The 23,976-nt window shown below is 43.2% G+C and overlaps 1 protein-coding gene across 1 annotated transcript in view; it reads right to left on the bottom strand.

Annotated features, from left to right (window-relative positions):
- Positions 1 to 23,976, bottom strand: part of TRPC5 (transient receptor potential cation channel subfamily C member 5) — a 133,674-nt gene that overhangs the window by 51,970 nt on the left and 57,728 nt on the right. Inside the window, exons 3-4 of the mRNA XM_022556737.2 lie at positions 2,981 to 3,317; positions 1,477 to 1,616 (exon numbers count right to left, since the gene is read on the bottom strand). Coding sequence (XP_022412445.2) covers positions 1,477 to 1,616; positions 2,981 to 3,317 — 477 coding nt within the window. The remainder of the gene's footprint in view (positions 1 to 1,476; positions 1,617 to 2,980; positions 3,318 to 23,976) is intronic.

The raw sequence follows: 23,976 nt of genomic DNA, 5'->3' as shown, positions 1-23,976 counted from the left end.
TTGGAAGGCTTGCCAGTGAAATTGGACAGGTTATGTGATTAACTAACGTTGGGCATCTGTTGACACATTTTCACATCCCCAAGGGTTAATCCTTTTGATCATTTATTCTAAACTTTCCTGTTTAAGCAGAACCCACCAATTTCTAGATTGATAATTTATTGTCCCTTCAGGATATAAATACCGCTGCCAAACGAAGAATTTTTTTTTCAGGCAAACAGTGTTACTTAGTCAGCAGAGTGCCAGAATGACATGGATTTCATCCAGGCACATTAACCAGAGATTCAAACATTTTCCTTACCAGCTTTTTCTTGTAACGAAGTTGTAAGTATGTGTTAAACGATCACCACCAGTGAAAGCATACTCAAAGGCTTTCAAAAATGTTTCAGGACTGCATTCAATATTCACGCTCCATGTAACTAACTCCAAAGGTCTTAAAATTTATGCAATATGCATATTAGGGATATAAAAATAAACTAAGTTGGCGATTTGGGGGACAGCCATATTCCCATTCTAAAACTCCTTCATGTGGGATTTAGTGCCAAAAAGCATGACTGACTAGACAATCTTGGAGATGGGATTGTCAGCCTTTCTCACGCTGGAGCAGTTCAATTCAGGGTATAGGGAGCACAGCCATTCCATTATCTAATGAGCACTAAACTTGAACTCAGAGCCTGTGACTACCCAGCATGAGGTGTTGGACATGAAGCTGTTTTTCAGGATAATTCAGGCTGTACATTGTGCAGGGACAACATCAAGGTGGGGTGTGTGTGTGTGTGTGTGTGTGTGAGATCTAGATTCGTAGAGAGACATAGATTGGGTGATACTCGAAAGGCGGGATTCATAACAGCTTGAATGATCATCCTGGTGGTGGAAGTGATGTGATTCTAGGGTTCTGCTCCCTATCCAATGAAGAACACTTGAGGGAAGTGTGAATATTTAGCTCTGGGAAGAGACAGCTCAGCGGGTTAGGGAGAGATGACTTCATATTGGAAGCCCTTTATGGAGAAGGAACAGCCCCATTCCATTTGACCCTACAGGGAGGAAGGATTACTAATGGATGTGTCACAGGGAGAATAGTATTAGAAAAATACAAAGTAGCACTTTTTAATGAAGTGACAAGTATTGAGAGAGGCTTCTGGAAATTCAGTGAATTTCCTAGTCTCTGCCCTGTGCAAGCATCAGTGGGCAATCTTCTTGGCGAGGACATTGTAGAAAGGACGTAAACGCTAATTGAGATGGATGACTGTCAGAGTTGAAGAAGCTAAGAACTCATTTGCAAATTGCTCCATTCTCCACTTTCTTTGGTTAGGTGGACACTGCTTACAAACCACTGAAAGAATGTCTGTTTTATGGTACTTTTCCACATGGACTGAACTGTCATCAGCACTTTCCTCCTAAACTTTTTATGCTCCCACAGCTACAGCTTAATGTAACCAAAATCATTGTTTAAGAAAAATGGCGAACATTCCAAGTTACCTTGACATAGGCCACGATCTTCAAGGAAATAGTTGCCAGGTAGAGTGAGTTCATTGCAAAATCCATCAGGTTCCACCAATCATGGATGTATTCAGTAAATCCACCATCCCACATTTCCTTAATCTCCCCCCAAATGAAACCTGAAGAATGGAGGCAAAAGGTTTATTTCTTCACAGCGTCAGACTAGACATCATAGCAGGATTCTCCCAAATGAAGAAAGAGGAAATCAATGAATGAATTGGGGGTCAGTGGAGCCCCTAGAGATAGTAATAACTTTCTTCTTTCTTTACTACCTCACCTCCCTGTCTTGAACTTGCCAAGGATAGGCTTTACCTAAAGATGCCTATATGTTATAATTTTCTGGATACTACTCACTTTTACATTGTTACCACAGTTACTGGAATGTTGTTGCAATTCAGGGCGTTTGATTCTACCCTCTTCCCATTTTAGAGTAGGGGTAATTTCATCAATGAATTAATTAGGTCAATATTATCCCATAGTCCTTAGTTTCCACTATGTGCTAGAGGGAAAACTTCTCAATGAGCTTTGAGGTGAGCAAAAGCTGGCCAGGGTCCAAAGTACTGGATGTTGGGACTGAAGCTAGGCTATGGGGCCCAGAATAATTTAGAATCCTCTTTTCTCCTCTCTCCTCTCATCGCGTGTGGGTTTCATGGAATTCTGCCTGATGGCATAGATGTTTCTTTAGCCTTGGAATGTGGAAAGCAGTAAAAGGCGTGGCTGTGGTCTAAAGCAGTGAGTCTCAGACTTTAAAATACGCGTGAATCTACCGGGGATCATGCAGATTCTGATTCCACAGACCCAGGGTGAGACTTGAGATTCTGCATGTCTCACAGGTTCCCAGATGATGCTGACGTTGCTGGTTTGGGGACCACAGTTCGAGCAGCAAGGACTTGGAGGATGGAAATGCATTGGAGGGTCCAATGCAATGGAATTATGCCTGGAGGCTTCTGGTAAGGCTGCTTTAACCATGACTTGTGTGAATTTCCCAAGGTTTCCCTCTGGTTGTGAAATCAGTATCCAAATAGGATGTGGACCCTGAATAAGTAGTGGGATTGTGTGGAGTAGTCACAAGAAAGCAGCAGATCCAAGTGCCACCCCTCCCCCCCAACCCCAGTTACGGGAAAGAAGGCATTGAATAGACTGACCAGCACTTGCCCTGCCTAGCTTACCTGAGCCTGTCCTGACTTAACACTTGGCTTTCCCTCTAAATCAACTGACAGACAACCTCCTTGTCCTTGATGATGTTAGGTTAGCTGAAACAAGCCTTGGGTACACTGTCAATCTCACGGTGAACCCTGTGCTGCTGAGCGGCCAGGGCCCGGGGAAGAAGGAACCACATTTCTGACACTCCCAACAAAGGACAACCCCGCTGCACAGAGGGAAGGTGCCCGAATTCAGGGCCAGTCCAACTGCCTATTCCAGTAGTTTCTTTAGACAGGACCAGCAGGCAGTCTGGCCATAGCTCCTGGTCTCTTTGACTCACCGAGAACCCAAGGCAATATCATCCATTCCACTACAGTCGGGGGAGGCCCCTGCACATGGAGGTCCGTCCTGATGATGTGCTGAGAAGCCAGGAGAAGCATGAAGAGGAAGGTCAGATATGAGGCTGTGTGGCAGATAAACTTGATAAAGGGTTTCTTGATGAACAGCCCAAGGTTGCTCCTGGGTGAGATCAGATAAGCAATAGACAGCATGGGAAACAGGAACCCAATGGTCATGCACGTCAGAAGCTTGACTACCCAGTGTTTCCGCCGCCATCCAGGGAAGCCATCGTACCACAGAGTGGCAAGCAACTGTTGGCAGTTGGGCTGGGCCACAAACTGGGAAAAGAAGAGAACAAGTCAGGCATCTGGGATGTCCAGGTGGAAGTCTACATTCATAATGGCTCTCCTAGTTTACAGCCAGCTGCACGGCCAATCCCCAGAGGAGGCCTGATCTCCAGGCTCCCATGCACGGGTCTAACCTCAGAGACAGCTCTACATGTCAAGCTAGGAGACTGGATCTTCCTTAGGGTTGATTATTTGTTTCATACATTAAACAGAATCAATCACTCTGGTTTGTGCTTTGGCATGGCCCCCTATTCCCCCTCCCATTGTGTTAGAGAGATGCTTCCCCGAACCTTGCTCTGCATCAGAATCATCCAGGGAACATGAAAAAAAAATCCCAATTCCCAAGTCACACCACAGGCTGACTGAATGAGCCTCCCTTGGGAGTAGAGCCTGGGCAGCTGTTTTACAAAGTTCTCCTGGGAATGTACATGCCTCTTAGCAGAGAATCATGGGGATGTTTCATTTCAAATGGATTCACTTTTACTCATTCCCCTAGCTTACATGAGGTCATCAACAAATGTGTACTCTGGGCAAACACGAACTGGCAGCAAATAAGCTCATGCCTGTGGCTGTGGTTTGGAATGGAAATGAGTTCCCTTTTTGATGTTTTCTTTTTTCCCTTTTGGTTCTGAGCACCTCTTGGTTGGCTAGCAAAGAATCAGGTTGCTACTTTGCCATTTATTTAACACGCTCTCTAGTCTAGACATGCAAAGGAGGCAAAGCTATTTGGGGGCCAATATTATACGACAGTGTCTAACTCAGCTGGGATTTTACTTAAAGGCAATCTACAGAGTGTCAGTGATTAATAGTTAAGAGATCATCAGCATTGCAAGTCACCCTCCGGCTGTTACTTCCTGGTAAGCAACTCAATAGGGAGCTCAACTGTCAGCAATGATTTTAAAGATTGCCTCTATCTGATTACTCCAGCTTCCCATGGGAAAGGTTAAACAGCACTGCACCATACAGCTTACTAGTACAAAGGAAATAAAATTCTTCCATCATTTACCTAACACCCAAGGTAAACTAGCCCAATTTTACTGTCAGTATATCTGTGAAGGTCACTAACTTCCCACCAAAACCATTCTTTCTTCCTTGAACACAGGCTGGACTACATCTCCCAGGCTCCCTTGCAGTGAGGCGTGGCCACATGACCAAGTTCTCAATAATGGAATGTGAGGAGAAATGATGAGTGGCACCTCTAGGCCTGGACTATATATGTCCCCCATGTGTGCTCCTCCATGTTCTCTCCCCCTTCTTGCTGAGTGGGGTGTGGTAGCTCAGGGTGGCCTAGGGGCTTCTGTCAGCCCGTGTCCTTCAGTGACTATGTGGAGGAGAACTATCTTGTTGACCAAGAATATCTGTCTTGGACAGTTACATGACTGAGATAATTCTATTGTGTTTGAGCCATTATCCATTTTAGGGACTAGCCTACCCTAAAGCAGTTTACTATTACTAGGTGACAAAAAAAAAAGAAAGCTCTAAAGTCTTTTTATCATGTGATCTCATTTTCTCCAAAGATGTTCACGATCCCCCTTATGTCCTCACATCTCCTTTTCACACATTTACACACAAAAAGACAAAATCCCATACAGTCCCTTTCTACTCTTCTTGGCATTATAGCTTATGCCAAAGGCTGGGACGAAAAGGTCCTAGAAAAAAAAGTATAGAAAAGTAGAAGGGTAAAGCAAAATATTTGGATGCAATGGGAGAAGCACTGGAAGCACCCAGTCTAGTGAGGGAGACACATATATAAAAAGACAGTTATGAAACAGTCTAGTGAGGGCATGGAAATGCATAGGAAAACAAGGCGTAATGGGAGCACAAAGGAAGGGCAAATTCGGACTGCTCTGCAAAGGCTTCCTGGAGCAGGTAAGACCTGAGTGGAGCATTGAAGGATGTGTAGAAGCTGGCTAGGTGTAGTGAAGGAGATGGGAAGAGAGTAAACAGCCAGAGTAGCGGGGATAACATGACTAAAGGCATGGAGGTGAAAAAGAGCGTGACTGGTATGGGGAGGTAAAGCCGTCTGGGGAGACTGCTGCTTGAACTGCAAGGCTGTGGATGGCAAGAGATGAGGCTGGAGAGGTAGGCAGGGGTTACAGAAGATCAAAATGATAGTCTTTGGCACAGTTGTGGCAGTCAGTTTTTGGAAAGTAACTTGTGAAGCATTTACCGTATCCTGAATTTGCACTCCTTGCAGACTTGTGCACATATACTCCGCTTTCAGAATAGTTTTGCAAATTGTACACAAACAAACAAAAAGGGTGGAAGCTTTTTAATAAAGAAATTGCATTTATAAATGATCTGTATTAGAATAGAAAAATCTCCAGTTATAGTCAATTACTACCCGTGTTGTACAACAGATACCTTCTATTTTAGTCGCTAATAAAGGGCTACACAACTCAAAAAAAAATGATAGTCTTTGGCCATTATAAATAGTATGACTCATTTTAAGAGCAATGAGAAGCCATAAATGATAGGTTCGTGTGTGTGTGTGTGTGTGTGTGTGTGTGTGTGTGTAGAGCAGTATAGTAGAGTAGTTAAGACTATAGACACTTGAGCTAGATTGCACTGGTTCTCTCTGCTCTTCAAAGTCTTCATCTAAAGAATGGAGTTAATAACAGCATCTGCCATATAGGATTCATGTGAGGATTAAGATCAGTTACTATACATGAAGCACTTAGAACTATGTGTAGCAAATAGTAAGGGATCATTAAATCTTAGCTGCATATATCATTATGCATGTGCCAGAATCAGATTTAGACATTAGAAAGATCCTATGATTATTGAGTAGAAAATGGATTGGGGGCAGAGGGTGGGCAAAACTAGGGGCAGGAAGACCAGTTAGAAAGCTGTTATCAATGTTGTACAAAATGATCGTGACTCAGACTAAGGTAATGGCAGTGGAAATGAAGAGATGTGCTCAGATTCAAAATATAGTGAGGAGGTAGAATTGGCAGGATGTGGTGATGGATGGGAAGTGAAGTAATATATAGGGTGAGAGGGTAAAAGGGAGGGAGGCTTCTCTTTTGGGTGAATTGGTGGACGGTAGTGCCATTAATCGGGAGTGGGAACACTGAAGCTGGAGCAAGTTTATGGAGATGCATGCATTTTTATACCTGCTGAGTTAGATTTGTCTGTGGGACATCTAAATGGAGATATCCAGACTGTAGTACTGGTGTTACACAGCAGGGGTCAGCAAACTTTTTCTGTAAAGGGCCAGATAGTAAATATTTGGGACTTCGCAGACCATATCGTCCCTTTTGCAAAGACTCAATTCAGCTGTTTCAGCACAAACTCAGCGATACATAATATGTAAATGAATGGGTGTAGTTGTGTGCCAATAAAACTTTATTAACAAAACAGGCAGCAATTTGTAGTTTGCTGTTCTACAGTATTGTCCCCCAGCTGCTGCCAGAACCAGATATTTGGACCACTTTGCCATGGTCTTTATGGTCTCCTAGGACTTCTTCTCCTTGTGTATCCCCAATAACTCTGACCCAAGAAATCACTCTCCCCTAAAGGAAAAAATGCAGATGTGAAACTTCTTTTAATAGTGGATATGACCATCCAACCTTTATTTTCAATGCCTCTGCTCCGATTTTCGATTTGGCTGAACATAATAATTTTAAAGTTGAACAGGTTTTTATTTTCTATTTTTTATATCTGACAAGAGTAGTATAGGGTGGTATGGACTCTGGCAGAACAAACTGCAATTAGAATATTACAAAACAAACTTGTCTTAAGCCACCATGTAGTATCTAATCCAGACACATCTGTGAGCTTTGAAAGCACAATCCTAATTCCTGCTTGCATATTGAAGTTCCAATTTGAGTTTATTTAATCAATCTCTAGTTGACTTCGAGAATGCCTCACAAAGAGGGACTGCAGGAAAAACAGCAGTGCCTATGTGTTGTGTGCTTGATTGCACTATAAAGGCCAAACTGTACAGAGCCTAGAGCAATAGTTTTTAGTTTTGATGAAGTCCATTTTATGTTTTGTTGCTTGTGCTGTTGCAGCCATATATAAGAAACCATCACTCAATCCAAGGTCACAAAGATTTACACCTATGTGTTTGTCTCTGAGTTTGATAGCTTTACCTCTTATACTTAGGTCTTTGATCCATTTTAAATTAAGTTTTGCATATTGTATGAGGAAGGGGTCCAACTTCATTTATTTGCCTGTGGATATTCACTTTGTCCTGAGGCAGGAGATAGATGGACCCCAGGCTGAGCAGCTAGAGTAGATCCCCTGTGGACAGATACTCCAAGACAAAGCTAATAGCAGGAGCGAGGAGGAGCTAAGCCCTGCCCAGATAACAGATAAAGAGACCACATATTTCTCATTCTCGAGGTCAAGGAGACCTTCCCAACTACACGAGCGCAGAAAGGCTCCTTGGGGGGTCAAAAAGGGAGGAGGCGCCACCCCATAGTAAGTGATGTCAACCTACCCATAGACCTCTTCGCTAGAATCCATCTTGGTTAAGAGGTGTGCTCGCACACAGGGGAGAACCCTGAGATAGACCAAATACAGACTCAGAGCCAGGCAAAGCGAGGTGATTGATTGGCCACAGGAAACCCGGAAGAAATGCCCCATTTAAGTGATTCAAACTACCACGCGGTGTAACTCTGTCTCTGAGCCTGCCCGTGTGTCTATTCACACGTACTCCTTTTCCTCCTAATAAACACTTGTTTCACCACTTTCCGTCTCTCTGTGGAAATTCATTTCTGCAAAGCCGACAGGCCAGGGCCTTGTCACTGGCTACTGTCCCTGATGGTCTAATGACTGGATTCAGTGTTCTCACTGCTGAGGCCTGACTTCAATCTCTGGCTGGGGAATCGAGATCCTGCTTCAAGCCAGTACGGGCCGAGGCCACCCAAGATCAGTCCCAGCACCATTTTTTGAAAAGACTACTATTTCCCCATTAAATCGTTTCGGTATCCTGGTTGAAAATCAACTAACCATAAATATAAGGGTTTATTTTTGGATTCTTAATTCTATTCCATTTATCAGTAAGTGTATCCTTATGCCAGTACCCCACTGTCTTGATTACAGTAGCTCTGTAGTAACTTTTGAAATTGAGAAGCACGAATCTTCTAAATTCTTCGCTCTTTTTCAAAATTGTTCTGGCTATTCTGCCTCCATTGCATTTCATGTGAATTTTATGATCTTCTTGTCAATTTATGCAAAAAAGGAACCTGGGTTTTTAATAGCGATTGCCTTGAACCTGTAGAACAATTTGGGAAGTTTTGCCCTCAGTGTATGTAGGGGGTGAAGTCTGATAGGTAAGTCAAGTCCCTTAGGAGTTGCAACTAGGAGCTATTCTTAACATAGATTAACTACCATACAATGAGCTCTTATAGTGTGCCAGACACTGTACCAGATTTTCACACAGATCATCTCACAGCAACCCTAAAGGCAGATATCAGTGTCATACCCATTTTATAGACGATGAGACTGAGCCCAAGCTCACATTCTTGTTAAGTAGTGGAGCCAGGACGGGAGCCCTCGCTTGGCTGACCATAGACTAAGCTCTTAAACACTGTACTCTATCAATCTCTGGATGGTATGAGCTGAGGCCTGCAGAAAGCTGGATTTTCCAGTATCTTCCCCATTGGCCTTGCCACAGTGACTGAAATGCCCACATCATTTGTTGCTTTGGGTTAAGGCCTTGAAGTTATATTCATGTTTGTAGGAAGTGGTAATATGTAAAACTACTAACCACCCTTAACAGTTTAAAGTGAGTACCTCAAAAATAAAATAAAGTGAGTACCTCATATCAGCCAGTTATCTAGCTATAAGGGACCTACCTGCCAGCTGTCTAAATAATCACCTGACTTTAGTGCCTGATTCCCATGCTGAACCCAAGGCAGAACAGAATCTGATTTGCTCATAGCCAAGGGGATGCAAGGTCCACGTGATTCAGTTCAGGCATTTTAACAAGTAGCTCTGTACACGTGCTGTGCCCGGTTCTGTGTGGCGCACAAGGGGAGAGGGTCCCAACGAGAGAGAGTGACAGTGATTCTGCCTGCGGATCCCACTGAGAGGCCAGCCAAACTCACGTGAAAGAAGTAACGGGACGATAAAGGTTTGTGTTCAGACTCCTGCACAAGCGCTACAGATGGTAAAGGTGTCGGGTTCCCAGATGGCTGGCTCTCAACAGACCAGTGAAGGTCACTCCCCTCCAAATCCAGAGATTATTTTGCCAAGTAAGGACATAAAAAAAAAAAAGAAAAAAAACCTATGCCCCTTTGATCTTCTGTTACCACCATTTTATAAAAAGAAAGGTCAGAATAAAGTCTAGTCATTCAAATTAGATCCATTTAGCGTTAGGAAAAGCTCATGACTTTGTTATGAGGCACCACAACGTAGGCACTCAGGGCATTCAGAGACAGGACAAATCAGCAGGCACTCAGAGTCATAAGAAAAGGCTACAGAGAATTATTAAATCAGAGAACATCACTCCCTTTTGGAAGCCTTCCCTGATTGCCCCAGCCAGAGGCAATCCCTCCGTCTTGAGCCCAGACCACCTTGCTTCTTCCTTGTGGTATCACTTAGAGATTACCTCATGTTACATTTATACCTAGAACCCTTGACTCGGCCTTCTTACAACGGTAAGCTTCTGAAGGGGAGGAACAATCGTGTATGTTATGTAACATTTCACATCCCAGGGGCTTTACAGGCATTTACTATATTTGTTAAAGTGAGAAAATTTCCTCTCTGCCTCCCTGCTAAACTTCAGACCTAAATGTTCAACTGCGCAGTGGGCATTTCAAATGCATAACCCAAACAGAACTCTTTTCCCCCAAAGTACCCCCAACACACACACACGTTTCTCTTTTCACCTCACATTCTGTGTGCTCTCAAGGCATTAGTAGTAGTCATAACCGTCATAGATTAGATGTATACAGAACTTCCTTTGTTTTGGATACTTTTAAAAGCGTTTTCTATATATTGACTAAGCCCAGGAGGTTGGTACTATATTTACACCCATTTTACAGATGAGAAAATTGAGGCTCAGAGAGGTTAAATAGTAACAACAACAACAATTAACATCTGAGTGCCTACTATGTGTCAGGCACTGTAGTTAGAGCTCGTTTAAGAGTAGTGAGCTAGGGACAGACTTCCCTGGTTATTGATTGAGTCCCCACTTTGCGGAGATAATGGAAAATGAGGGAAAGTCCCCTGGTAGGAGCAGAGGATGTGGGGTGGGGGGTGGGCTCTTGAGAAGTAAGCCAGGCTATGAGGCAGAGAAAAAAAAGCCAGTAGCAGTGAACCTTTAGTGGTTCCATTAGGAACAGGCAGTGGTCAGAGGAGAAAAGTCTTTCTTAACTCGTGCCATCTACCATGTCGCCTGCCATGGAGGCTGTCAGCAAGAGAAAAATTAGATCAGGATCAAACAAGTCAGTCCCACGTTTGTGTCACCTAACTGGTTATTGTCAGATGATTTTAAATTGTTGGGTGTGTACAAAAGTGCAATAGGTGAGGCTGGAAGGAAGGTCACCTTGACATATGTTTCACATTCAGGGGTTTGGAAGGCAGTCTGGGCCTGTTGTTCTCTGAAGTAATTGGCAGTGAGTTATCTTTGTGTTTCCTAAAAGGGATCAGCTGACTTCAAGCTGGGGGATCCACAGCTGCAAACACTTCTTCCTTTAGTTCATTTGGAGGAAAAGAAAATCTAAAAGGTGAGAATGAGTGGCTCCCCCCCCCCCCGCCCCAGGGGAGACGATCAGGTTTGGGAAGAAAAATCAAGTTCCTGGCTATGGCAGGATCTGAGATAAAGGGCCTTTCTCGGTGGTTTGAAAAAGTCTACTGATCTTCAAGAACCTTCTTCTGCTCCCTCAGCAAATGGCTGCACGTTGGAATAGGCCCAACTTTCATTGCCTCAGATGTCAGTTCTTCAGAAAATAGTCTAGTTGTGTATAAAAGTGTATTTAAAAAGCCAGCAGAAATGACCCGAGATAGAACGACTTTTGTTGGTTTGTTTTGTAGTTGCCAATCAAGCTGGGCTCCGTTGAGGAGAAAAAATGCTCACAAAGGAAATCGGTAGCAATGCAAGATTTCCCAAAGAGGGAGAAACGTTCAAAACACCTTCCTTCCCTCACCAGTCCGGGAGCTTGCTGAGCTGTACTTTCATTAAGCGGGTCTGCTTTTTTTTTTTACCACCGCAGCAGAAATTTGAGACGAAGAAAGAGGTTTTGGCAAGTACTTTAGTTCCAGATTATGATGCGAAGTAGCCCCTACATTTTACATGTAGTCTCTGTCTTAACACAATTTGCTATTTATCTGTTCAGATCACTAATCCATGGTGATATTTTTTTTTTTCTGAAAGAAAGGAGATGCGTGCTTACCCGGGGGTTACGGAGACATTTGGGACTCAGCTGGCTGTCGTTGCACTTAGCTAGTCAACTTGGTTCCCGAGCTGGGCTCCCAATAGCAATGGCCACGCAGGTGCAGACGCACAAAATAAGTCAACTGGCAGTCATACCTCTAAGTTCAAACTTCACTAATTTGAACTAAATGGAGGAAAGTGAGCTAGATGCTGAAAACTCTGTTTTAGAACACATTTTAAAAATATATTTAAAAAATATATTTAAAAAATATATTTATATATATATATTTATATATTTTTTAAAAAATATTTTAAAATATTTTAAAAATATTTTAAAAATTTTAAAAATATTTTAAAAATATATAATTTTCCATTTGCAAGTATACACAGCAGTCAGAATTAGCTAAATGGGATTTCCTGGTAGCTGTTATAGTTCTCCCGTGTTGGAGGTAAGGGGCTCTGAAAGCATCTAGTGCTGTGGAATTCAATCCAATGCAATGGTTTGTTCTAGCCACGAGATGGCAGCAGAGGGTGATGGGTGCTCACTTCCTACTCCAAAGAGGGAAGTTCCAGAAAGGGAGCCTACATGGGAAAACGGCTCACCTGGGAGGGAGCAAGTGACCTAGTGTGTCAGGGCAGTTGATGAAGAGAGCCTGGAAACCCACTAAAAACCAAATACGAAGTCAGACAGTACTGTATAGTGCAGGACCTCTACTCAATAATCTGTAATGACCTATATGGGAAAAGAATCTAAAAAAGAATAGATATGTGTATATGTATAACTGATTCACTTTGCTGTACACCTGAAACTAACACAACATTGTAAATCAACTCTACTCCAAAAAAAAAAATCAGACAGGATGTGGTTGGGGGTCAGCTGGGAGTTGCGATCCTACTGGTTTAAATCAAGAGGCTGGAAGGGGAAATACCTCAAGGAATAAAAATATCAAAGCATAGAGCACTAAACCATTGTGAGAATTAGATGAGGAAGCATTCAATAATGTTAGCTATTTTCAACATTATGGCTATTGTTATTATCATGAGATGCAGAACTGTTGCTTCTTGGATGGATAGTCTTGAAGTGACTATATATGTGACCTGACACAGTCTTTGCCTAGACAGTTGGCACACATCAGCACTGCTTCCATGATCAGCTCCTCTGAATGTTCTGAGGGTGTGTTCTGTCATGCCAGTTACTGACTTGGAATTCTGGAAAGGAGACTGATGGCGGCGGTAGCAGGGTTAGGGAGGGGAGGTGGGGAGGAATAGTGCACTGGAGAAGTACATCCAGTTGGAGTCAGTGCCGTCCTCATTGTATAGTCAGATCCTATAAATACCTCTAACAAACTCCAGAATGAAAACTGGATTGTTATGCAAGGCATCTTAGAGGATGAGAGACAGCTTGGTAGGTAAAGGAGAGAATTTTTCATTGAGAAAGACTGGCAAGTCAGGATTGCAGGAAGGATGGCTTTTTCGGGGCTGGCTAACAAGCTATAGTATCTCAGGAGGTTCTTTAAAGCCACGATGGAAGATCCCAAGAGTATGGTTTTGGCTCAAAGCAAAAAAAACTTGCTCCGAGTGGCTTTCACTGGCTGATTATTCAGGAGCAAGGCTTAGAGAGACCAACGGAGCTTGGCTCCTGTGTGCTTAATGTAACCACCCCCCTCATACTCCTACGCCTCTCCTTCCCCCCTTCTCTCTCCCTCTCTCTCCCTCTCTCTCTCTCTCTCTCTCTCTCTCACACACACACACACACACACACACACAGGCGTGCTCACATGGGCAAAGAAAACATGAGTCCTCAGTGCTTTGAGGGCTTTTAGGAAGTCACTTTCCTTCTGCTTCCAGGAAGTACCACTCCAAAGCCAGTTCAATCGAGCCAGCAACATTTACTGAGCACCTACTCTGTGCCAGACATGACTCCAGTGACCAGAATCTCATTCCTGAAGGAAACACCTAGCAAATAGTGACAAAATCATATTCCTGCCCTCCCTTGAAACCACGAGACTCTCACTAATGACTAAAATAGGAACGTAAACTCAAAAAAGAACAAGGTTTGTGTAGCTGGTGGGAGCATAGAATTAGCTGGCATTCTGAGGGAGTAATTATTGCTGCCGACTATCAAGACTATTGGAGCCTGGTGGCTTAATTTTAAAGAGAGCGGTACCTATCCTAACCCATTTCCTTTCTCCTTCCTTCTAGGGGCCAGCCTTATGGTGGGCTTTTAATCATGACTTAATGAGCACTCTACTATGTGCCAGGTACTTCGTATTTTTGTTCATTCCTTTAATCCTTATCCCTCATGATGACTGTAGGTATGACTAGAGATGAAGAATCGGAGCCACAGAGAGACTCAAGAACAAGTCTTGAGCCCAGGTCTAAGTACACCACTGATGCTCTAACCCAGGGGCCATCAAACTGGGGGCCAAATGGAGCCTGTTTCCTGTTTGCGTAAATAAAGTTTTGTTGCAATATAGCCACGCTTATTTTTTACACTGGCAGAGTTGAGTAATTACAACAGAGACCTATGGCCTATGCTGCCTAAAATATTTGCTATCCGGCCTTTACAGAAAAAGTTTGCTAACCTGTGGCTCTAACCATCACACAACACAGTCTCCGGTATGTAGACTTCGGAGTAAGAGCTGAGGTCAGACTCTGGCTTGGCCATGTATTCACAGTGTGCCCTTGGACAAGTCCTTTTAATTCACAGTTCCCTTATCTGTAAATGGAAATAATACTATTGCCTGTCTCCTAGGATTGTTGTGAGGATTAAGTGAGATAGTCCACATGAAAAGTCATTGACACAGTGTCTGGATGCCTTGCACATAGTCAATTCTTTAAACAGTGGTAGCTGGATTATTTGGAGTATTAATGACAACAGAGAGACAAAAGTTAGCTCTGTGCTAGGCACAGAGTGAGTGTTCACTTAAATGCCAAATAGTCCTACTTGTCTTATTCTTGCTGATTTGCTAGGGCTTTGGAATGCTGAAGAAAGACTGAAGTTTAGAGCTGGAGGTAGAGGTGTGGGAATCAGCAGGGCAGTGAACATAGTGGTTTTGGCCTAGAGGGGAGCTGACAGCAGAGGATTTACTCTGGAACAAGCTGTTTAATGCTTCAAGCCTAAATAAGCTTGAACCATATTATATGACAAAAGCAAGGTGTGTGTGTGTGTGTGTGTGTGTGTGTGTGTGTGTGTGTGTGTGTGTGTGTGTGTGGTGTGTATGTGAGTGTGAGAGACAGAAAGCAAGTCCCAACTCTGTGAATTTTTTTCTCGTACCTTCAAAACCTCTCTCCCTGTGTTACACCTGAATGAATTCCATTCTTTGAAAAATTGAAAGTTTTCTCTTTTTTTGCACTTTAAAAATCAACTTTATTGAGATATAATTTACAATAAAAAAGCAGCTATTTTAAGTGTACAGATCAATGACTGCAGTTTGAGTTCATCTTCATCACCCTAAAATTGTTCCCTCATGCTCCTTTATTTTTTTGAAGTTTTCTTAAAGATTCCAGTGTTATTTGTCCAAGTTACTACAGCAACTATAGAAAAAAATGACTATGCAATCTACTTCCTTGCTGTTAATCGTGCTTGTTGGTCTCCCTGATTAGACTCTAAACGCCTGTAGGGCAGAGACCTTGGCTTATAATCCCCCGGTTGAGAAGTTGTGTTGCTGCTATTAAATGATGAAGGAATATATATTTGTTCATGATGTATGCGTATGTGTTCCTGACTAGGGAGGTCCCTGATGGAGAAGGGAGAATGAATTTCAGAAGCAAGGTCTTTGGGAGATGAATGAAATGTGTTAATGTTTCAATGCCCCATTAAGTGATGGAAAAACTAGAAAAAAAAAGGGCCCCCCAAAAAAGAAAAAAACAAAAACCGAAAGGTGGGACCCTAGCTGGGGGGAGCCTTCTTCTGATGGGCGGCTACATCTCTTACTTACCTAGATGGACGAGGAAGTTACCTACAATGCGATGGAAATTCCTATATTAGGGAGGTAAACCGTTGGGTTATGGCACTGCTTTTTCTCATAGCCATCTTTTTCTAATGCCTTTGTGAAGGTCAGCTTTTCACTCCCAAGGTGAGTTCCTTTGTAAACAATTTACCACCTGCAAGTGTCTGAGAGGAGACAGAGGACAGTTTTGTTTTGCTGAGGGAGGGAGGGATGAGCTCTCTTTCCCCTCTAGGGAGAACATTTGGCTTTTTCTTTATCTGGCAGTTTTCACTCTCATAATCTAAATTTGGTTGCCCCCCCATCATTATTCAAACGGGACACATATTTCCTGACACTGTTGTAAATGTCACTCAAGCAAATTCTCCTTTTTCTCATCAGGCTGGATGGAAAGCCTATAGCTCTTGTATGGGGGGGTGATTTGAAAGTCGGGCCACAGACAAGTTAAAACTTAGCCTAAGGGAGCAAGTGTATTCTCTCACAGACTATCTTAGTTTCTGCATAACGTAACTTCCAGTTGATTCTATGTCAGATGAATATCAAGGCCATAACTGGTCTATACTATCCGGAGTTCCCTGGCAGTACTTAACTTACCTTAACTGTGGTTGTCATATACTTCTCTGAAGAAGTGAGAAGATGCAAAACTGTAACCGACAGACTCAAAATTCTTGGCTTCTCAAGGCTATGGTGGTTGGTTTTGTTTTGTTTTGCTTTTCCCTTTCACTTACAGCTCATATTATTACTCGGTGCATTTTAGTCAGTCATGGCAACATTTCTAAGGTATTACACTGTGTAGTCGTCATGCTTGAATACCCCAGAGCCTAGGTTTAATACTGTTTTTGGGGTTCAGTCTGTAAGACTTCCATGTTGATGAGATGATTACGTATGCACGATCAGATTTGTGTTTCAGAATGATCCATCTTGGCTGTACGGAAGGTGAATTGGCAAAGGGGATGGGAGGGAGGGGACTGAGTAGGAGTCTTTTGTAACTTTCCAGGTGAGAGGCAATAAGGGCCTGAATTAGAGCAGTGGGAGTTGAAAGGAGGCGATGGTGACAGAGATATTTTGGAGATAGAATTGACAATATGTGGTAATAAATTGTGTGTTGGGGTGGAAGGTAATGAGGAGTTGAGGATACTCTGCTATTAAACGGTATATGGGAATCAGGAGATCAGGACGAGAACTGGATTTGGGATAAACGTGAAGAATTCATTTCAGATACGTCTGGTTGGTCTGCTGTTGAGGGAATTCTCAGGATGTGGGGAATTTCAGTGCTAACACCGGGAAAGTCCTGGGCAAACCAGGACTATTTGGTTACTCTAAATTTAGGATATGCTGGATTTGAAGCGTCTGCGGACAGTGGCCCGGAGGTGGTTGGGTATGGAGGAGTGGTGTGTAGAAAGGACATCAGAGTCAGAGGTGTAGTTTGGAGAGTTGCTGATGTAGAGATGATGGGTGAAACCGTAGGAATGGGTATGAGAATTAAGGGAAAATACAGAGCATGATATTATAACTACCTCAAATCCCTTGTGGAATTATATCTATATCCTTGTGGATATAAATGAATGAATAAAATAATTAACGAAGAGAAAACAGTGAATGAGAAGAAGACAGCAGACTGGAGTTTGAGGCCCACCTACCTGTTGAGGTTAGCTATAGAAAGAAAGAGGCTGAGCCCCAAGAGATCTAAAGGGAACAAGATGATGATCTCATAGAAGCCAAGGAGGAAGAGAATTTCAAGAAGGTGGGAGTCAAGGAAGATAAATATTGAGGATAGGTGATTGGGTCTGGTGATTAACATGTCACTGGTCACCTACAAGAGAACATTTTCTGTGGAGTCCTCCAGTCTGTGGAGTCCTGAAATCAGATTACAAGATGCTAATTAAATGGAGAACGGGAAGAAAGGAAGTATGGGTAGTGAGCATAGACTCATCTTTCTCCTAACAACAAGAGTAATTTTCTCCATCGAACACCAACTCAAGATTCAACTCTTCTTGCATTTTCCTGAATGAATGCCATGCCTCCCGCTCTTCTCCTCCTGAAAGTTCCTTTAGTACCTGGGGGCTAGACCATACTATGTAGGAAAAAATAGCTGTGTGATATACTTCTTTATTTTCTGGTAGCTTCATTGTGCTTGGTTAGTCTCCATATTTGAGTCTAAGCTTCCTTAGGGCAGAGACCATGTCTTATATCTCCCACAGTGCCAAGAAAGGCTTTCAAGAATATTTGCTAGTTATTAGGATAGGAAGGATAGAACGATTTTCTAGTGTAGATTTTCTCACTCTCGACACTATTTACACTTTGGGTTGGGTAGGTCTTTGTTCTGGGAGACTATCCTGTGCACTGTAGGATGTTTAGCAGTATCCCTGGCTGAACCTACTAAGTGCCAGTGGCACCTCCCTTCCGGCCTCCAATAGTTGTGACAACCAAAAGTATTTCCAGATAGTGACAAATGTCCCCTGGGGTGGGGGGAAACTGACTCAGTTGAAACCCATTGCTCTAGGTGAGTTGGGCCTAGCTTATTTATTTCCCTCGTACTTCAGCAGGGGCAATCCAAAGCCATCTCCCATTGAGAAACATTGGTGTCCAGTTCACAGCCTCCAGCAAGGGACGGATCATCTTCCTTGGTTACTTGCTTTCAGTTCTGAGACCCTTACACTCATTCTTTTCTCTGTCTCTTCCCTGGAGTGAATGAATGGCTCAGTACTTGCACTGAAACACAAAGTGCTGAAACGGTGTCAACATACTGCCCCTAGGATCCAGACTATCAAAGCAAAGCTGGAGAGAGATTTAATTACAGCAGGGGTTTGTAACATTTCTGCAACTGTAAGGGAAGCATTTATTAATTTGTTTGCAAAGTCCAACTAGTAGTTAATAATATTCAATATTTTTCTTTTCAAAGTATGTTTCAAGTATATTGTATGTAGCCTCCTCAGAGATTGGCCAGAGGTTGGAGAAATCAGAGAAAGAGGGAATGTATAAAATAAAGGTACAGAAGGTTTCAGTGCCCCAGCAGAGCAAAGAACCCAGGAGTCCTTGGCTCTCATTCTTTAGGCTAAACCTGAAGTGTCTCCCTGACACTTTTAGTTATCCCAGTGGGGCCTATGGTTCCGGGAAGACACTTCTTTGTTGTAGTTCAAAGCAATGACTATATGTGGGTTGAGCTCAACTGGGGGGGGGGTGAGGATAAAGAAAAACTCTAATATCTCGTCCTGTTCTTTCACCCTGTTCCAGGCTTCTGAGGTTCCTTGGTAGTGCCCTATGAATCTCCCTAGTGCCCTATGGGCAAGTCCGATACACCAGTCAGTACATTTTAATCAAGTGCCTGATAAATACTCTTAAGACACCCAAAAGTGATGCAAATAAAAGGAGTGAGGTTGCACAAGGGTCATGTTTATTTATTGAACTAAGCATCTTCCAAGTAGTCTTGGATTTTGGCCCCATAACAGCCCGTGAAATAGGTATTATTACTCTCCACCCTCTTTTTACAGAGAAGGAAATGTGAAGCTCAGCGAGGTTCAATGCCATGCCAAGGGCTTATAGCGACAAGGTGACAGAGCTGTGATTCAGACCCTGATCTGTATAACTCCACACCCTGTGCTCTTATCCAATATGCTGATATGATTCATTTATCTAGTCCACTTTCCCCCCATCTTTTTCAAGTGGGTAATTTACTGCATTTTATAGAAAGAAGAACTGAGGACCAGAAAGTATAAATGACTTGCTTAGGATGGCGTGGTGGTGGTAGTGGCGATGGTAGGCGTAAAGAGCAGAGGGAGAAGCTAGAAAACACACTTCCTTCCTTATACTGCATGTTTTTTCTACCTACCACATTCTTTCTAGTTCAGAAGATAAGATACTTCTCATTCTGGGAAATAATTGAAGAACTAGAAAAAGCAGTCTGTCATTAATTGTGTGATATTGAATTTCTGAATTCTGTGGTACAGACAAATCAAACGATAGAGCCATTTTCTTTCCCAATGGACACTGAAGACCATTAGTCATACTTAGCCTGCCAGCAGGCTTTGAGTGGGGAGTACATTGCATCCCTGTGGGATCTTCCAGGGAGATGGAGGAGACCAAAGAATATATACACTTTGACCAGGGAACTGGGCTAGAGAATCCAGCTGCCATAAAAAAGAAGCTTGCTATATATAGCATTACTAAGTTCCTTCTGAGACACTTTGACGGGGGGGGGGGGTACGAGAAGAGATGCAGAACTAATTGGTATTTTCCAAGATTTAACTGAGTGATGGTGGCAGTACTGAACAACCTCGGGAGTTCCTTGGCCTTGAAGCAGATTGGCTTCCTATTCTCAACAGGACTTCCCCTAGATACCATTGTGCAATGAACTCCCTCCCGTCATTGGATCAAGGTGACTAATCAGAGGGATGGGGCTAGTCTCTTGCTCCCAAGAAACTAAATTTTACTTTTGCCTGATATAGACAGTCTATTTACATGCAAGAATTTGCTGTTTTATTGGCAGACTATGGACTATTAAGCGTTAGCATTCCTTACAACCCCAGGGATCACTATAAATCCTCAGAGAATTTTGTTACATTGGATAAGTCCTAAACCTCCTGGTTATTTTCACCCCCTCTCAATAATTTACTGTAAAAGAATCCTCATGAAGTAGTCTTTTTTGTTTGTTTGTTTTCCCACAAAAGTGGTCATAGCCCAGAGGTTTTATACAGTTGTAACCATCTCTTTCTTTTCAGCCATTGCCCACACCACACTCCTGGAGGCCTGTCACCAGATTTTCATGCCTCCCTCCCTCAAAACCATATGCCTACGCTACCAAACGTAAAATCGATAGCTGTTGGGAAGCAGCCGCATAGCACAGGGAGATCAGCTCGGTGCCTTGTGACCACCTAGAGGGGTGGGATAGGGAGGGTGGGAGGGAGGGAGACGCAAGAGGGAAGAGATATGGGAACATATGTGTATATATAACTGATTCACTTTGATATAAAGCAGAAACTAGCACACCATTGTAAAGCAATTATACTCCAATAAAGATGTAAAAAAAAAAAAACATATGCCTGCTCCATTGGGGTTTTTTTGATGACTTTTTTAAAAAAAATTTATTGGAATATAGTTGATTTATGCCTGCCCCAGTGTTGAGAAGCAGGCAGAACTGAGGAATAAGGACTGAGCTGATAAGGAGTGCTTTAGTCAGCATCTAAGGATGCTTAAAGCTCTTTGCTCATTTCCTGAGATTTTTAGGGCCAGAAATCAGTCCTGTAGTGTGACGGCTCTGGAAAGCACGGGGGTTCTGGAGTCAATTAGTTCTGGGTTGATATCCTATCTCTGTCACTTACTAGCCAGGTGATCTTCAGCAACTCTGTTTTCATACTTATAAAGTGAGGATAACAACTCATTTGTTGCAGCTGTCTATTTTTCCGACCTCATGGCCATTCACCTAGGTCTTTCCTCCTACTTGCTAAGCTATTCTGTCATTTTTGAGCTTTGCCCATTATATTTGACTTTGCCCTGTGATATCCATAGGGTATAGATTGTTGTAATCTAGGCTTCAATTCATGACTGTGCAGACCCTCTCTTTGTTTTGTTTGTGGAATGAAAACTCCATGAGGGCAAGGGCTGTGATTATTTGTGCTTACTATCATATTTCCAGTACCTAGGACCATATCTAGCACATAGCAGGTGATAAATAAAATTTGTGGGATGAGTGAATGAATGCATAAACTCCCTGGTCCCGGTGCCCAGATCAGCCCCATTGCCATAAGGCTGCACACAGCCTGATGTAAGGAGTGGTTTCATCCTACAGGAACAGGTCCTGTTCGGGCACTATCCAGTGAGCAGGGCTACTTACTCGCTTTGCCCTGGATAGTACCTACAAATTTCATTTGGTTCATTCAGGGCTGATACTGAGTCACCCTGTACTGAAGGGGTTAATAGGACTATACAGGCCTATTTAAGTTTAACTTAGAACCTGATAAGGATGACAAAAATGATTAGTTGGCCGAAGTGACCTCCCAATGAGGAAAGAATCAAAAGTATTTTACTAAAAATTGAATTATACAAATACATACTCCCAAACCAAATAATATAGCAGGGTTTTGGAACCAATAACCAGTCTCTTGTCACTAGGGTATTGATGAAACCATTAGACAGGAATTCATGGTTCATGCCCTGAGCTGCATTCATCATCCTGTTCTTAAATCATCAACTGAGGACTTCAGCATCCTTTAATAGTCCAAGCCGGTATACACCAAACTGGCTACTTCTTCACATTAGGCCTGACGAGCTAACTGTGGAGAGTTCACAGGGTCTACACATGCTCAGAGTTCAGCCTTGTGAAGCTTACACTCCCTTTACTGCAATTGTAGTGTGTCAGCTCTCTCTTTTCTTAACTGCCAATTGCACATTATAGGCAAAAGCTGTGGGTACAGCTCCTGTACTTGGGAACACTTTCATCTCTAGCTATTAAAAACTGGTTACAAAATGTAGGTGTCCTGGAAGGAGTTATATAAACCATCTTGACTGGGTGAAAAGGAAATGTACTTCCAGGTGGAGTGTTACCTAAAAAAGTATCCCCCGGTTTCTCGGTGGGGGTGGGGTGGGGGGTGGGGTGGTGAATTCAGTGGTTGCTTCCTGTGTTACATTATAAATACATCTGGCTGCAGGGAAGCTAGAAATAGTCTATTTCCTGTTGCAGTGAGGATACAGTGGGGTCATGTCTGTTTCCTTTTTATGACTCAGAGGGCAGCCTGAAACTACAGGAAAAGTGAGGTAATGGCAGATGCAAACTAAGTGAGCTAAAGGCTGAAAGGAATATATGATTGAGGTTACTCTTAGTAAAGAGTAACTGAGATTTAGCCAAGGCCTAAACAGTAATTAAGGCAAGGCCAGAGTCTATCCAGGACGTCAGGCTAGATAAGGCCTAGCTGGGGCTTAAGTTCAGTTAACTTATAGCCATGGCCTAGTCCTAGTTACACCTAACAAGAGTGTAGCCAGGTTCAAAGCCCAGTTAAGGCTAAACTAGGGCTAAGCCTATTTAAGGGCTAGTAAGCCCAGTTAAGAGGCAGCCAGGGCCAGAGCCTGCTTATGGCCTAGTTGCTCAGTTAAACTCTAGATAACCCAGATAAGGCTTAGCCTAAACATAGTTAAGGTCTAGTCAGAGTCTAGTTAAGGTGTAGTCAGGGCCTAAGTGTAGTTAAGTACTAGCAAGGACATAGTTAGGCCTGCCCAGAGCCTAAGCATAGTTAGACTTGTCAGAACCTCATTAAGGTGGAGCCAAGACGTAAGCCTAGTTAAAAGCTGGTTATCTTGGTTAAGGCCTCATCAAGGTATTGTTAAAGCGCAAAGAGCGCCATAGCCTACCTTAGGTCAAGTCAGAGCCCAGTAAAGGTCTAGATAGGGCCAAAGCCTAAATAAGTCGCTGTCATAGTCTAGCGAAGTCCTAATAGGAGGAGATTAAAAAAAACTTAGTCCTAGTCAGAGCTTAGTTAAGACTTAGGCAGGGCCTAAGCCTAGTTAAAATGTAATTGAAGCCTAGCAGGTCAAGTCAGAACCTCAGCCTAGTTAAGTGTTACAACTCCGTTACACCTAGCCATGGCCTAAGCCTAAGCTTATGTTTGGTCAGAGCCCAGTTAGGGCCTAAACCTAATTAAGTTCTAGTCAGAAATCAGCTGAGGTAGAATCCAGAGCGTAAGCTTATTAAAACCTATTCAAAGCAGAGTTAACGCTTAGCCACAGTCTTATTAGGGTACAGCCAGGCTCTAAACCCAGTTAACTAACCAAAGTTGTTAAAATCTCCTCAGAGCATGTTAAGGAATAGCCATGGACCTAGCCTAGCTTTTGTGTCCACTGAGATTTATCAATTGTAAACTGAGGCTCCTGCATTACAAATGCAGGGTATTCTTTTTTTTTTTTGCGGTACGCGGGCCTCTTACTGTTGTGGCTTCTCCCGCTGCGGAGCACAGGTTCCGGACGCGCAGGCTCAGCGGCCATGGCTCACGGGCCCAGCCACTCCGCGGCATATGGGATCTTCCCAGACCGGGGCACGAACCTGTGTCCCCTGCATCGGCAGGCGGACTCCCAACCACTGCGCCACCAGGGAAGCCCTGCCCTAAGCATTTTAAAGCCCAGTTATTCAGAAGCCAGGTAGGGGCTAAATCCACTTCAGTTTTAGTCAGAAACTGGGTGAGGTAGAATCCAGTGCCTAAGCTATACAAAGCCTAGTTATTCAGCTGAGGGGGACTTCCAGGAAGATGGCGGACGAGTAAGACGCGGAGATCACCTTCCTCCCCACAGATACACCAGAAATACATCTACACGTGGAACAACTCCTACAGAACACCTACTGGACGCTGGCAGAAGACCTCAGACCTCCCAAAAGGCAAGAAACCCC

The sequence above is a fragment of the Delphinapterus leucas genome, chromosome X (genome assembly GCF_059928025.1).
Source record: "Delphinapterus leucas isolate spDelLeu-1000000601 "Yukka" chromosome X, BTC_Dleu_Yukka2, whole genome shotgun sequence".
Lineage (NCBI taxonomy): Eukaryota > Metazoa > Chordata > Mammalia > Artiodactyla > Monodontidae > Delphinapterus > Delphinapterus leucas.
Note: the sequence above shows the minus strand (reverse complement) of the source record. Positions and strands in the feature narration are given on the sequence as shown.